Raw genomic sequence first — 16,302 nt, 5'->3', positions numbered from 1 at the left:
AGTGAGATTGGGAGAGGGAGGAGAGAGGCGAACGAGAGAGAGCAGAGCGTGAGAGAGGTGTATTGTATATGTATATAGGTTAGATAATTGTATATTATACATATGCATTTGTATATATGGCAGGCGAGATTGGGAGAGGGATGAGAGAGGCGAGAGAGAGAGGGAAAAGAGTGGAAGAGAGGTGAATTGTATATGTATATCGGTTAGATAATTGTATATTATACATATATATTTGTATATTCTGGAAAATTATACATATACAAACGTGGCTAATTATACAAACTCGAAGTCAGCCCATGTAATTTAATGTATAATGTTAGTCGTGAATGGTAATTATAGCAAACTATAGCTATGATGAGTAATTAAGTAGTATAAATTTGCTTAACCGCGTAATTTTTCCATTAAACTATACCCACGTTGAATAATAACATAGTAATGTTTGATATCAAGACATAAGAAATTTTCCCATAAATAAATGTAAAGCCCAGGGAAAGGACATACACACATTGGGCCGCTTGTTCAAACATATTTATAGTTGTTAGTCAATATACGTATATTATACACTAAGTATACATATATTATAATTCAAGTTATATCCAAATTGAAGGATGAAGAGATTAAAATCCCAAACTTCAGAATTCAATATACATATGTATATATATATATATATAGGCCAGCTTGGCAAGTTTGTAAGATTCTCTCACAAGGCCCAAAAGCCCACTAAGGAATAAAATAACTAAAAACTTATAAGATCCATGTTGCCAAGCATGAAGTGTAATTAGGAGGTATAAAATGAGGATTAGGCTGAATTAGGTGAGTTAGTATATGGGGTTCTTATTGCAAATTTGGTCCGATTGGTGAAAGGAGATATTTTTGAGTCATTTCTAATTGAGTAAAATGTTAAAAATATATCTAAACTGACTTATTTTTTTTTATTTTATACCTAAACTATAAGGAGTGTGAGTTTCATACATAAAATATCACATATTCATTTATGTATGGAACTCAAAAATAAAAGATAGTTTAGGTATATTTTTGTCACTTCACTCTTTCTAATTAATACATTAAGTACATTCTTTATTCAATAAGTTGAAGGAGTGTATTTTGAGTCATTTCTTATATGTTAAATGACATTTTTACTCCTTTTCGAGTTTGATGTTGAAAATAGTTTTTTTTTTTTTTTAAATAATCAAAAAAAATAAGATTGGGATAGGAGAAGGTGAGATGAGAAGGGGATTGCTCAAATAGCCAACCAACTAAACTACTAAAATTTATGAACAATTGCAAAGAAAGATGTATCATATATTTTCTCTTTTCGTGATTAATACTTGTATTGAAGTCCGACTAAATCTGAATTCATATAAAAGAATAATCCCAAATGTTAAAGTAACAAATGTGACTCCTTATCCAGGCGTAAACCCGATATGTCTCGTTAACAATGAAGAAATACTTACCACTTAACCGCACCTCTAGCTTTTAAATACTTTTTGTATACATATAAATTCTCCTTCATTTGTTTTAATGATGTAATTTAACTGAAAATAAAATATATATATATATATATATATATAAAGCTGGATTTAGAATAGCTGATGTGGCACCCTTCAATGACCAACATTTGCAATTATCTATTTTTTTATTTTTTATTTTGAATTATTTTTTATTTTTCCTTAAAAAATAAGTACATAAATGATCTCATTGAATAATGAAACTGCCATTTTAAATGAATTAAAACTGACAATTATGATTAATTATTATTGGCTTTGCCCGTTTCTATTCCTAACCTTAATGTTACTTTCTCTTCTCATGTCTTTTGATATTCCAAGTATGGAAGAGTATCCATATAAATTTGGGCACAATTGAATTTATACATTTTTCATACTCATCCATTTTTCATTACATTATTCAAAAAAACTTAAGTGAATAATGATGCTATAATATCTTCTAATATTATTTTTTTGGTTGCAGATTTATCCTTCAATACTTTTGTCACTCTCACAAATAATTCTCATGGTAAGCCTGTCATTTTAAATGAGTTAAAACTGACAATTATGATTAATTATTATTGGCTTTGTCCGTTTCTATTCCTAACCTTAATGTTACTTTCTCTTCTCAAGTCTTTTGATATTCCAAGTATGGAAGAGTATCCATATAAATTTGGGCACAATTGGATATACATTTTTCATAATCATCCATTTTTCATTACATTTTTCAAAAAGACTTGAGTGAATATTGATGCTATAATATCTTATAATATTATTTTTTTTGTTGCAGAATTATCCTTCAATACTTTTGTCAAAATTTCAATAGTCACTTTCTTAATATAACCAGTAACCGTTTATGTTATAATAGTTACTTCACCCTCTTTATTTTTGACAAATTTTTTTTATCGAGTTCATTTTTTTTTTATGAGTGCTTGACAATCTCCATTTTTCTTTACTATGTTTTTATTTATTTGTTGATCAAGTTTATCTACATATCATTTCTTTTGTATTTTTGTTACTCATTATTTTCTCTTTTGGGGGAAAGCAATGATAAAGTGAACTTTCTCAAAAATACAAAATTTAACTTTGAAAATATTTTATAATCATTGTATGACATTGTTCTAAATATTCGCTCGTTTCTCATACTTTCATATTATTTGGTTTATAAAAGTGGTCAGCTTTGCTTTTGAAAAGCTAATGAAGAGTCGGCGACATTCTTTTGAGATGCTAAGAGATTTATTTCATCAAGTTCCTATGGTCAAACTTAAAGATTTTTAAAATATTTGCTTTCTTTATTTTGTAGTAATAATCGAAACTTTATATTTTACAGTCAATTTTAATATATTTTTTGGACACCCCATTTCCTAATTTTGTAGTTGTGGTGATTATTTTTTCCCCTTTTTATTTGTAATAAAAAATTTGTTTAATTTTTTGTGCATTTAAGTTTATAAGGTTCTCAAATTGTTGCAAATGAAAGGCTTTTAGAAATTGAGAATTCCATCATATGTTTGAAAAAAGGTATAATTTTAAATGGAAATAGATAGAAGTATTTTTATTTAGTGTTATATTATTATTATTATTATTATTTGCTAATAATTTAATATATTTGTTAAATAGTCCAAAGGTATTTCATAGACGCATTCGGTATCATTTTTTTTTTACTTTCTACAAATCAACTAAGTAATAATATTTTCATATGTGCTAAAAATATATAATTTGTGTTATACTAACTTTTTAATATCTTATTACTATTCTTCAATGGGGTATGTTTTAATAATGTAATTAAAATGAATTTATCATTGAAAATAGTTTGTTTGTTTTTACGTTAAAGGTACATTTGAGGCTATGACTATATTAGGAAGGATTTACCAAAAGAACTATTTACGGTTGGTGCTTCCCATAAAAAGAAAAAGAAAAAGAAAAAGAAAGTGAAAATATTTTAAAATATTTCGATCATAATGAATGCATTATTTTAAAATATATGTTACTATAATTTCTAACCAATTTGATCGTATCTAGGGTTGTCATAGGAGCAATAAAAATCTTAAGGGTGTTTCCACGGTTCCATCTACAAATTGTTGCTATTAGTTTCGATCGACGATCTTTTAAATCTTATGTTCACGCTTATGATTGTTAATATATTTACTTTCATTTTAGATTAAATAGATTAGAGTTAGTTGTAAATTCAACTTGTCTTTTTATGACCGCATGAAGCGCGGACATATTCACTAGTTTTGAATAAAACAAAAGCGTTAACAGAAAAGGTGTCCTATTTGGAACTATCACTTTGTACGATACATTTTCATTTCTTTGAAGAAAATATCACTTGCGACTTTGAAGAAAATATCGCTTATCTCATCTTATTGTTAGATATTTATTTTAGGGTCAATTAATTTGGGTTGCTATCATAAAGTCTTATTTGAGGATTAAATGCTCTCTACCAAAGAAGATTATTTTTTAGGACACTAATTCAGTTTTTTTTTTGTTTAAAAATGAAGTATTTACCACATATCATAGCTTTTAGGTGATCATACTATATAAATCATTGAATACTAATCAATCATTACATCACACATCACTCTATGTAGCTTCCCCAAGGCCTAAGGTAAAGTTATAATAATTATAAGTCTCCGTCTCAAATAAATTGAGATTGATTAATTATATAAATTTTCACTGATTATATTTTTCCATTTAAGTACCTATATCATGCAAACTATAATAGAAGTTCTTTATATTTTATACCAACATAAAAATCTAACTAAATCTTTCGTTAAAAATATAAATATGTTTACTCAATTGTATAATTTCTTTCACTAATTCTGCAAGTCCAAAAATTTTTCCAGAGGCATATAATTTAATTCAGAATAGAGAGTATGTGTACTCTTACAACGATCTAAATTTAATAACATGGTTTATAATCATATATTTTCAAGTATTTAATATTTACTTAAAGGAAAAATGATCTGATATACCCTTCAACTTTACAAAAATATAAACAAAAACTAATGAATTTGTACTCAAACATCAAAATTCTTGAAATGCGTGCTTCTCTGAATTATTCAAACATCAAAATACCAAGAAATTGAGAACCCTTTAATTTGTAGGGACTTTTTTTCCCAATACAGTGTTCGATATCTATATTAGGGTCCGATTAATGTCAAAAAGTTTCATAGTAAAGGTAGAGTGCTCCTAACAAAAAATATTTTAATTTGTACCAACCAGAGACGTTGTAGGATTTTTTTTTAAAATTTCAATCTGATATTTGATATCTGCATTGGAGCTCTACTATTACCGACAGGGGCGGACCTTCCTTGTTGCAAGTGGGTTCATATGAACCCACTTCGTCGAAAAAATACATTGTATATACATATATATTCAATCTGTTTTTTGAAACAAAACACTATATATATTTAATTTGACCCCACTTAAACCAATAGTAACATGTAGCCCAGCGGCAAAGAAGTTACAATTTGACTAATACACGCGGGTACGATTTCCACCTACAACATTTAATACTGCTTCATTTTTTTTTATATGTTGAACTCACTTGATAAAATTTCTAGGTCCGCCACTGATTACCAAAGTCTCACATTACTCGAATTTGAGAACTTTGTGGGGGATTAATAAAGAAAGTCTTATTATACAGTTGATTGAAAATTTTGGTTCATATTTGTTGAAAAGTCTAGTGCTATGACTTTGTAGTTAATTAGTAACAACCAAATATTGCTGCCAACGTGAAATAGAAATTCATAACGTGAAGACGAATCCTTTTTTTATAATATTTTTCTGGTCAAATTGAGAAATGATTTCAAAATTGGGAAATTTCTTTATTTCCAATTTGTTACGCTATCTATTTTCTTGTTATAATGGAAAATCTTTATCTTACAAAAACGATTTAACGTATTGAAAAAAAACTACATATTTATATATTTTGCTAATAATTAGGTTTTGTTGTTAATATGAGAAAATATATATAGTATACGTCATGTAAGACAATTTTTTCTTACTTCGTCATTTTATGCAAAGTTGAACTTAGACGATAGTTGTTGTGATTTTGACATTTTGTGCCAAGTAAGGAAGTTTATATGGAAATCAAGAAAAATTCAACGGACGTGAATTTACAATATAATAAATATATTTACGTAAATTCAATAGTTTAACATCAGATTTTGTATAGGTATTAAAAATTCACTAATATTTGACAGTGACACAATTACTATCATATATTAACTTAAGATCTTTATAGAAATTTATAGACTTCAAATTCTTGATCGTCTTCTGTCCATTATATCAATAGTATAAAGAAAAATTAAATATTGTTCTAGTTTCTAATTAAGATACTCATTTTAGGATGATAACATATCAAACATTAATAATATATTTACTCACCTACTTACAAGAAATTAAATCTGACCCTTTAGGTCAAACTTGGAAGTTGTGGCTCTTTTTTCCTTTAAAAGGGGAAATTAGATTTGGTACGTAACATGTGAATTATATTATAACTAAAAATATGTGCAAATGGACACTAATTGAGTAAATGCATACTCCCTGTCATCTAATTTATTTGTTGCGGTAATTATAAATATTTGGTCCAAAATACTTGTTAGTTTTAAAAATAAAATATAATTAATTTTTTTCTATCTAAAAATTAAAAAGTGTTTTTAAATGTATTTACTTAAACATACTTTTGGAGAGAAATTACCTTTTTAGCTTCTACTATTTTGGAAAAACCACTTATTTTCTTTCGTAAGCTTAATTAAATACTTTACTTTTCAAATTAAACATCATCTGAAAAAGATAAATATTTTTTACCTTTTAAAAATTTGGTCAAATAGGCTATAAAATTATTTCTTTAGTGGGACCACTATTTACATTTAATTTTTTCCTTCCTATATTCACTATCCATTTCAGCTCGTAAAAATTTCTCATGGCTAAATTTACTTTACGTACGCAACAATGTAAATCAACAAAAAGTAGTTAATGGTAAATATTTGGCTTAGTCAACCAACTTGACTTTTCTCTAATAATAAAATAAAATAAACGGTATCGTTTAAGCATTTAACTTTTCCATAGGAGGGTCGGTGCAAGGATCGAAGGAAATTACAATGTGTAAAATTGAATTTTTATTAATAAGGTGATAGTTCAGATAGTCGACCGACTTGAATTATACTTTATAAACCACAATAATATATACATTTAGCATTTTTATTTCCTACTTGGTGTTTGATATTCACATTAAAGCTCAATTCATACGAATTTACATGCTTCAACTAATATGAATTTGCACATCCCAAAAACGTATTTGTGGGATTTATGGATACTACTAGGGAACATTAACGGGCACCTAAAATAGAAAAATAAAATAAAAAATAAATAAAAAATAAATAATAAAATAATAAAATAATAAAATAATAAAATATATATATATATATATATATATATATTCTCATTAGACAAAATTAGGAAAGGTCTTACATGTCTATTTCAACATATTAAATGCAAATTGCCATTACATCACTCTATGGCCTATGCCTCTAAACTCTTAGCTATTAATTCTCGGGATTTAAGATGAAAAAACTTTACAAAAAGAAAAAAAGTCAAACTGAGTTTATTTTCTGTATGCTAACCATGTAATATATATATATACTGTTTGACAGAGCCGAAGTTAGGAGTTTGGAGGTTCACAAGTTAATATACATATATTTATTTAATTTTCTAATACAAATATAAGATCTACGAAAAAGCTAGTGGGTTCGTCCGAACCCATGAACCCCACTAGCTCCGGCTCTATATATATATATAGAGAGAGAAGGCATCTTCAAGTCAATTATATTTAAGTTTAACTTGACGTAATTTGTTAAATTATAATGTTATTGTATATTATCACTTTATATCGTCTTTTGGAAGATAAATCCAAAGTTGAAGTAAGAAATCATTTTTTTTAAATTTGAATAGGATAGGTTTTGTGGTTATTCAAGATGGCTCAGTTGGTTTGGAGGGTGATTATCCACACGGATGACCCGGGATTGATCCCTCCTCAATGCCTTCTGAGTCGAGCCTGTCGCATAGGGCTTGCCTAGAGCGGTTTACATCTCCTGTGTAGTTTGCAGGCTATTACACAGTGGGGGGTTTACCCAGTACGCATTTATGATAGTACAAAACCTTTTTTTTTTTGGAACCCCGAATAACCCGCAACCACTACAATTTCTGCCACAGCCTCTGCCCTTCGGGTGAGCAGTGAGGGGTTTACCCAGTACGCACAAAGTGCTCACCCGAAGGGCAGAGGCTGTGGCAGAGATTATAGCAGCTGCGGGTTATCCGAGGTTCCAAAAAAAAAAAAAAAAGGTTTTGTACTATCATAAATAAGTACATCATTACAATTTACATATGTATATATATTTTTGTATAAAGAATTGTAAAAGCGGAGGACATTCAAAATTATGGAAAATAAAGGTCAATATTCAACAAGTCAATCACTTTGAAAATACGTACTTCTACATCTTATTGGTTTCTCATTCTATGTCTCGTGTCCGATATCCACATTAGAGTTCAGTTAATTTGAATTCACACTGTATAGGATTTATTCGTGAAAAAATTTCTATATCAAGAGTTTTCCATACTTGGGGAACTATAATTCGGAAACGAAGAAAAACAAAAAAAAAGATAGTTAGTATATGAGTTGTTTTCTTTCATTTTCACATAGTTATACCAAACCAAGACAACCTTACCTTTAAATACCTCTTATATTACCCAATAAATAAGCATCCTTACTCTCACAAAATCCACCACATCACAACAACCACCATGGGTTTTGATGATGATGATCCTCCATTTTTTCATAGAAAAAACAAATATGATCTTAATAGCAAGATCATGATAACAGCCATAATTTCATTATCTATAGTTATTTTCTTCGTTACTCTCCTCCATGTTTACGCGAGGTGCGTCCTCAGACGTCAGGCTAGACGTAGGGCGGAGCTTCAACGCATCAGCATCATCACCAGCTCTGCCCTACAGGTCGAGCCCCCAAAGACGGGGCTCGACCCGTCCGTCATAGCTTCGCTACCGGTATTTATTCTCAAACAAAATGATATTAATCAAAATAATTCAATTGAGTGCACGGTTTGTTTGAGCGCTCTTGAAGACGGAGAAACGGTTAGGAAGTTGCCTAATTGCAAACATGTTTTTCATACTGAGTGTATTGACAAATGGTTCGGGTCACATTCAACGTGCCCGATTTGTCGGACTGAGGCGGAGCCCCGGTTGTTACAACCGGAGCCACGTGAGGGCGTGGTAGGACCTACCACGCCCTCAGCGCCACCAATCGAGGGTGGCGATTCGACAAATGTGGAAGATTGTGGATTAGCACAAGATTCAACATCATCATCAGCTAAAATTAATGGATCAAGTTCGAGATTAAGCTCGTTTAGGAAGATGATTAGCATGGAAAAATCATCAAGAAGATTACATGTTCAATTTTGTGGTGTTGAAGAGGGTGTAATTAATGATCTTGAAAGACAATGATTAATAATTAGGTATGAATTATACGATGTTTATTAGTTCAAATTCGAAACTCTATTGTGTTTTCATTTCTTATTTTTCTCCCATATCTTTCTTGTACGTACACACACAAATTATGTCAAAATTAAGTAGATTTTTTTTATTGAAGAAATAAGAATATTTTATTGATAAATCAATGTGGATACAAATCTGTTTTTTTCTCTTGATTCTTCTCTCATAAGGTTTCTCCGTGATTCGAGGGTCATTAGTGGCGTATTTCTCGAATTAGGATGATTTGAACTTGATCTCCATAATTTGAGGGTTGTTAGTAGCATATTTCTCGAACTAGGATGATTTGGACTTGATCTCCATAATTTTAGGCCGTTAAGTGGCGTATTTCTCAAACTAGGATGATTTAGGTTAATCTTTTTATGAATAAAGTAATATTAAATGGCCAGAAAATTCAAAAGTCTATAATATCTTTTTTATTTTAAAATAAACTAATATTTTTTCCATTTTTAGTTAAAAGGTATTAAAGTTAAAAGGGTAAATGTTCAAAAAGGTAAAATAACATAAGTAAATTACCATTCTGGCCAAATTTTCTGGCCAAAAGGATTTTTCCTTATGAATATTTCAAGAGTTTATGAGATATTCGAGATTTTGATCTCTTTATGAATATTTAATGAATTTGTTGTGGAATTTTCAAGATCAAAATTAAGTAGATAATACTCCAGCCAAAGTATTTTACCATTGTTTTTTACGAACTCGTATTTTAATTTGTTACTTTCTTTGTCTCAATTTATGTGATATACTTAGCATTTCAAACTTCTAAACTTTCACCGTGAATTCATTGCGAAAATTAGTAACATGTGATATACTAAGTGTAAAAGTCCAATATTCCGGCAATAGATATTAAGTTAAATACTAGGTTAAAAGGAAGTTAATTAGTAGAGGGTCTATATTGGATTAATTAAGGTGTCTATATGATATATATACTAAAGTCCAAGAAATGTTTGTGATATTTGGTAACCTAAATATGAACGTGATAATTAGTCAATAATTAGTCACATTGACTAATTAAAAAGAATCCAAGAATTAGGTAAGTCTGTTCCATTTTTTTATTTTAATTAATTATCTAACATATGAACTGGTCGCACATGTTTTGTGTATTTTATCAACCATTGACTTTTACAACTACAAATTTTATTCCATAAATAAAGTTTGTTCAAACTTGGCCAGTTCATTTTATTTTCCAAAGCCAGACATTTAGGAAAAGAGAATATAATGTCTAGTAATTTGATTTCACATTTGTTAAGCTTCCTTCATATACCGAATTGTCTTTTTTAGAAAACGTTTTATCTTTTTAACGTGGAATTTCTTGACGCAAATTTTAATTTATTCAGATTTCAGTGCAAATATCAACACAGAATCAGAATCATTCTATTAGTGTCTTTTATCTCCGTCCAATTTTTTTCCATCCAATTTTCGAGCAAAGCCTTGAAAGGCTCCGGTTGGTGACTTTTATTTTGTTTGTTTATTTACTTACTTTCTCAAATAAGTGTCGTTTTAGCAAAAAATAAGTATTTGCTTTAAACATTCAAGACAAAATATAGTAATTGCTTTTAATTATTTCCTTAAACTAAAGAATTACTTCTTTTTAATAATGCTCAATTCTCAAAAATATCTAATAAATAGGAGTAATTTAGTAAACTATACATTATATTTTTTTAAAAAAATATAAATGAAATAAGCTAAAACAACCCTTATTTGAAACAAATAGAGAATCTTCTTCTTTCCTTTTTTTTTACAACAAGGGAAACCCTTTGTATGTGCGCAAGACAAAACCCCACTTTTATACAATAGCTCGCAAACCACACAGGAGAGGTAACCCGCAAGCCCAGTATGAAGAACTCGATCCAGAAGGCTTTCCCTTGCTTTCGGGGTTTCGAACTTGAGACCTCCAACATAGAAGTCCCAAGCCCAAACCACTAGGCCACCCGAAGGGTCATAGGCTTCTTTTCTTTGAATGCCAAATTTTGTGAAACCCAAAGAAAAGAAGAGATCTAAGAGAGCTTTAATAAAAAAATAAAAAAAAGAGTTCCACTAGCCACAACAGATTTTTCGATTCTGTATATATAATGTAATTTTAGGGCAAAAGTAGTTCGAATGAACCCCTTCAGACTCTCTAACTCTGCACCTGAGATGGCATTGCATAACACACAACCTTAATACCTCAATCCAATTGGAATAACAAGTCACCATGAATCCAAGAAGAACCACAATAGCTAGTAATTCAATCAACACGCTCGATTTACAATGATAGTTCAGTACTTCAGGATTACATACCAACATGATTGATAAACAAACAAGAAGAATTATCGTCATGATATTTCTTCGATTATGGCTTCTACGATGTTGGAGAGGGCGTGGAACCAACATTAAATACCTGGAGCTTTTGAGCTCTCAACAAAATTGCCTTACGCTACATACTACATACAGTGGGAACGAGACTAAGATTCTTGAGTCATCAGAAAATAAGCTGACTTGCAAACAGCAAATTGATCGCCATCAAGATATACATCCACCTCCTGAGAATAGAACTGCCGCTACTCAAATCTTCAGAGGATGGACTTAATCCCCCATTCGTCGACCCACTAGAACTTCCACTTGAATTCTTGCTGCACAATGATGCACAAAGAACTATCTCAAAAGCTGAAGTCTATAATGAACTGAAGTAACTACAGATAACATGGATAATTTTGATAAGAACATGGACCTCGGGTTTAACTCAAACCCAAAGAACTGCGAGACCAAATAATCCAATGGGGCTTCGGCATAATAGAAGTGTGGATACCCCAAGATCATATGAATAAAACTCACGATGTATGTGTAGTGTCTTATGTTATTCAACTGGATCGAAGAAGATAATACATTCTTTTAGCAAAATTAAGCAACAGTCACCACATCAATAAAACAAGTCGAATCAATTACCATGTCTAACATAATTTCGAATTTAGAAGGCCTATATACAATATTGCAAATCTTTTTCTTTCTCTTTTCACTAACTTCAGAGGAAATCCTTGAACATGAAACTCAAAATCAACTCTGGCTTGATTATTTCTTATTATATTCCATTTTCCATTAAAAGTAATCAATAGAGGCAATCTTGTAACGTAGTGTGTTACGCTATTCAACAAGATTCATAAAACAAAACCAACCAAACAAGGCGTTCATGTTACTCTCTGTCATAACATAATTTCCATTTTCTTAGTCCCTAGCAGTGAATCCTTGAACATAAATCAAATTCAAAAGCACTTTCTGTTTTGATAATTTCTTATTCTATACCATTTTCCATTTTTAAAGTGATTAGTTACCACACAAAAACTCTACTGCCGCTCAAGTTTAACTCATTAGATTCAATAATACATTAGCTCACATAATACATAGATTTATGCACAAAAAAAGCTCCAACGTCAGTTGGTTGATGAATAAAGGCAATATGCATGTTTAGCCAAGACAAATATTTACAAGTATGAATAACAAATATATGTATAAGAAAATTGAAATGCTACAAATAAAGTGAAATATCAATTGATTAGTGTCGACTCTTCAGATGTACGCTCATTGACACGGCTCAACTTGTTTTATATCTTGCTTTAGGGCTTAAGCGCAATCTTTGATCATAACACTATTATTATAAACATCTGAAATAAAATAAAAAAATTGATATTGAATTCACATAGCAAACCTAATTACTAACTAAGCTACGGATTGGGGTAGGGTGTAAAATGGGCAGGTTAAACTAAAATTGAAGAGGTTAAAATGGATTGTACTAAAAAACGGATTGGGTTATGTCCCCCCTGCCCAAATTTACTTTGGGTTAAACTGGATTGAGCGAAACTAGGCTAAAACCCAAGTTGGATTATGACCCACTTACTCTAAACAATATTGGCATACTAAAAAATGAAAAGAGGACCCACTTACTCTAAACAATATTGGCATACTAAAAAATGAAAAGAGACCAAATCCACTGAAAGAAAATCCAAAAAATACGAGACTTTGAACCCAAGTCGGGACTTGAGACCTAGGTTCCGGGTGAAGAGACCCGACCCTGACCCCGACCTCGACCCGAAAGTCTAGAAATCAAGAATTGACCCCAACCTTACACAAGACGCAACTCAAGACACAAGATCTAACGCCAACCTGGGACCAAAGAACTAAGACCCAAAATCAACGAGGGACCTGGACCTAACCTCGACCCGAACCGAATCCAACCCTACCCAACCACCCTGACCCAGGATCTTACCTCGACATTGACTCTTACCTGAGACCCAAACTCTAGACCCAAGACCCGACCTCAATTGAGGCCTGAAACAAGACCCAATATTGGACCCCGATCGAGACTCAACCTAGCTAAAGACCTGGGACAAACTCGAAACCCGATGCAAAAACCCATATCAGGTTACTATCCATGACCCCAATACTTTAGATACCGAACCTCATCCGAGACTCAACCATGACTTTGATCATGATTCCAATCCTAGACCCGAGACCAACCTCAACCCCAATCTCAGACAAGAGATTTGACCCTGACCCAGACCCAATTCCAACCCTGATCCAGGATCGAGTTTCAGGTTAGAGTTGGGGTCTCGAGTATTGGGTCACTAACCCCAATACTTTAGATACCGAACCTCATCCGAGACTCAACCATGACTTTGATCATGATTCCAATCCTAGACCCGAGACCAACCTCAACACCAATCTCAGACAAGAGATTTGACCCTGACCCAGGGACCCGATTCCAACCTTGATTAGTGACCCAATACTCGAGACCCCAACTCTAACCTGAAACTCGATCCTGGATCTGATTCGGGACTCAATACTCGAGACCTCGAACCTAATTGGGACCCAACCACGAACCCTGACTCGAGACCCAGGATCCAACCCCGACCCAATCGAGGTCTGACCTAAGACCCAAGATCCGACCCCGACTTTTGACCCAAGACCTGGGAGTTGAGACTTGATGTGGCATGTTTACGACCACAATGTTAATGAATATTTTAGTACATTCTGCATATCTTTAATCTCTCTTTTCAGACCACAAAAATTAGAATGCCTTTTACTTTCTTAAATTTTGTATAGCTTGTATAGCCAAAACAAGACAAACAATTGAAACGGAGGGAATATTAACAATTTCGATTAGCACATAATACCCCTGCACAAACTAAATCAGACAGTTCATTTCCTCCTGAGTTGCTTTTTGCTCAATAATCAATTTCACTACCAAATATCTATTATTGTCATGAATCATTTAAGGCAAAAAAAAATCAGATCTTTTAGCACAAGGGATAACAGTTACCTGGATGGAAATTTACACCCATTATGACCTGAAAAAAGATAAATAACAATATAAATCACAATTCAAGTTACCAAATTACTACTAATAAGCAAATAAAAAGTTTCAAAAGTGGAAGTACTTACTTGGATTTATAGAAATGAGAGCAGCAGTGTTATCAAAATTACAAGCATCTTCAGTCATACCATGCTTAATAAAGTAATCATTGAACACATACGACGCCGTTTTCTGTATATCTTTAGGGTCATAACAGGATCCACCGGGCTGAATTGGCCCGCAATTAGCACCTCCAGGCCCACAAGCCCAATCAAGTGCCGATTGAAGAGCAGTATCCTCTGCGTTGTTCTTCGCCACGCACCACAACTCAACCGTCGCCCCTCCGCCTCCGCCGGTAGCAGTACCGCCGGCTGGAGCAGCACTAGTTCCACCAGGAGCAGAGCCAACGCCGCTCGGAGAAGTGACAGCGCCGCCCGGAGTAGTGCCAGTGCCGCCGGGAGTAGTGCCAACGCCGCCGGGAGCAGTGCCAGTGCCGGCGGGAGCAGAGCCAGTGCCGCCGAATTGGGCGGTAGAGAGGGTGGAGATTAGGGAAAATAGAAGAAGAGAGAATGAGAATTTGAGAGACATTTTTTGTGTTCTTCCGTTACTGGAATTGTATAAGAAACGGAAGAATTGAAAGTTAATGTTCAGAAACAGAGTGAGGATTTATATACTGAAAATATGACCGTTGGTGTTTTTGTAAGAGAGATCTGAGAAGTGCTGAGAAAAGACTACAGAATGATTGTGCCCAACTTAATTTTTTCTATTGGATTGCGACTAAATTTAAATTCCCTACATTGGGAGAAGAATGTTCCTAACAAAGACGATTACTAATCCCAAAAAACTTGAATCCAATACCTATAGTTAAAAATGAAGCAGTACTTATTATTTCATCACTATTCTTATTAGTTAACTTAATTTTTTTTCTATTTCCAAAACTCATTAAGTATGAAAGAATTTTAATCATCTCATAAAGTATGATATAAAATTGACTAGGTTTGACCTTCGATATGCATAACACTGAAATTTATGTACGGGTAAGGAAAGTTAGGTGTATAGTGTATTAAACTCACGCTATGTGTGAGGTTTAGAGGAGGGACAAGCCACAAAGGACTATTATATGCAATTTTAAATTGTATTTCTATTATAAAAAAAAGATTTCACAATTTGAATTTAAGATCTCTTTTATTATATAATAACATCTTTATCAATTATGTCAAATCTCATCTTCATTTTATCAACTACGACTATTTAATATTTGAAATTTACTAATTCAATTTCATAAAGTGTTTTTTTACTAAAACTATTGCAACTCATTTAGTGGAGAAATATTTTCTATCATAAAACTAAACTCTTTTTTATTTTTAAAACTTAAACCCGTGATAAATGCATAAGAAGTTTTATCGATCAAGTACATTGTACCCTTGTAATCAATCACACAATAAACTTTTTTTTGTCACCTATCCTCACTATGTGAATTATTGGTGTCTAATTTCATTTGTTGGAATCCATGTGTGACTTCTTGTCGGATTCGAGGCTTCTCTTTTTCCTTTTTCAAAGTGACAAAAATTATATTTTTTAAAAAAGACAATATTATTAACCTAATAATTTGTTAGAAAACCTAATACTATAAAGTATAAAGTTTGGGTTACTATCAAAATAGAAAACGACTCAAACACACGCCACTACTGACTAAAAAGAAATATGAATGAAGAGAAAGATTAAAGTTTTTTTTTAAAAAAAGAAGACCAAAACAGAAATAATGTATTTTCTCTTTTTTCAAAACCACCATCAGAATTAAAAAAAATGGAAAGGAGAAATTAAAGTAATATGCATTTTCTCCCACCGACAAGGAGTACAAGTTTTATCGAATAAAATTCACAAATAATCACTTTTTAGTTCCTTTATTTGATAAATAACCAGTGT

General features: G+C 31.8%; 2 protein-coding genes across 2 annotated transcripts; one reads left to right on the top strand and one right to left on the bottom strand.

The window, feature by feature from the left end:
- The first annotated feature begins 8,155 nt into the window (after positions 1-8,155).
- Positions 8,156-9,057, top strand: LOC102592686 (E3 ubiquitin-protein ligase ATL41-like). Its single transcript, XM_006348782.2, has one exon. It carries the CDS (start codon positions 8,289-8,291, stop codon positions 9,006-9,008), a length of 720 nt encoding a protein of 239 aa, XP_006348844.1. The 5' UTR covers positions 8,156-8,288; the 3' UTR covers positions 9,009-9,057.
- Positions 9,058-11,511: 2,454 nt separating this feature from the next.
- On the bottom strand, positions 11,512-14,964 carry LOC102592342 (glucan endo-1,3-beta-glucosidase-like protein 1-like). The gene is made up of 3 exons (NM_001288081.1): positions 14,466-14,964; positions 14,344-14,371; positions 11,512-11,662 (listed from the first exon to the last, which is right to left on the bottom strand). Exons 1-3 carry the CDS (start codon positions 14,962-14,964, stop codon positions 11,512-11,514), a joined length of 678 nt encoding a protein of 225 aa, NP_001275010.1.
- Positions 14,965-16,302: the final 1,338 nt, after the last annotated feature.

This window comes from Solanum tuberosum, unplaced genomic scaffold (assembly GCF_000226075.1).
Source record: "Solanum tuberosum cultivar DM 1-3 516 R44 unplaced genomic scaffold, SolTub_3.0 scf00102, whole genome shotgun sequence".
Lineage (NCBI taxonomy): Eukaryota > Viridiplantae > Streptophyta > Magnoliopsida > Solanales > Solanaceae > Solanum > Solanum tuberosum.
Note: the sequence above shows the minus strand (reverse complement) of the source record. Positions and strands in the feature narration are given on the sequence as shown.

Excerpts from the sequence above, each read along its gene's own strand:
- LOC102592686 (XM_006348782.2), top strand. The coding sequence starts at position 8,289 with ATGGGTTTTGATGATGATGATCCTCCATTTTTTCATAGAAAAAACAAA.
- LOC102592342 (NM_001288081.1), bottom strand. The coding sequence starts at position 14,964 with ATGTCTCTCAAATTCTCATTCTCTCTTCTTCTATTTTCCCTAATCTCC. Across the intron at positions 14,372-14,465 it reads TCTCATTTCTATAAATCCAA|GTCATAATGGGTGTAAATTT; the intron begins GTAAGTACTTCC and ends ATCTTTTTTCAG. Across the intron at positions 11,663-14,343 it reads GGGTGTAAATTTCCATCCAG|CAAGAATTCAAGTGGAAGTT; the intron begins GTAACTGTTATC and ends ATCATTGTGCAG.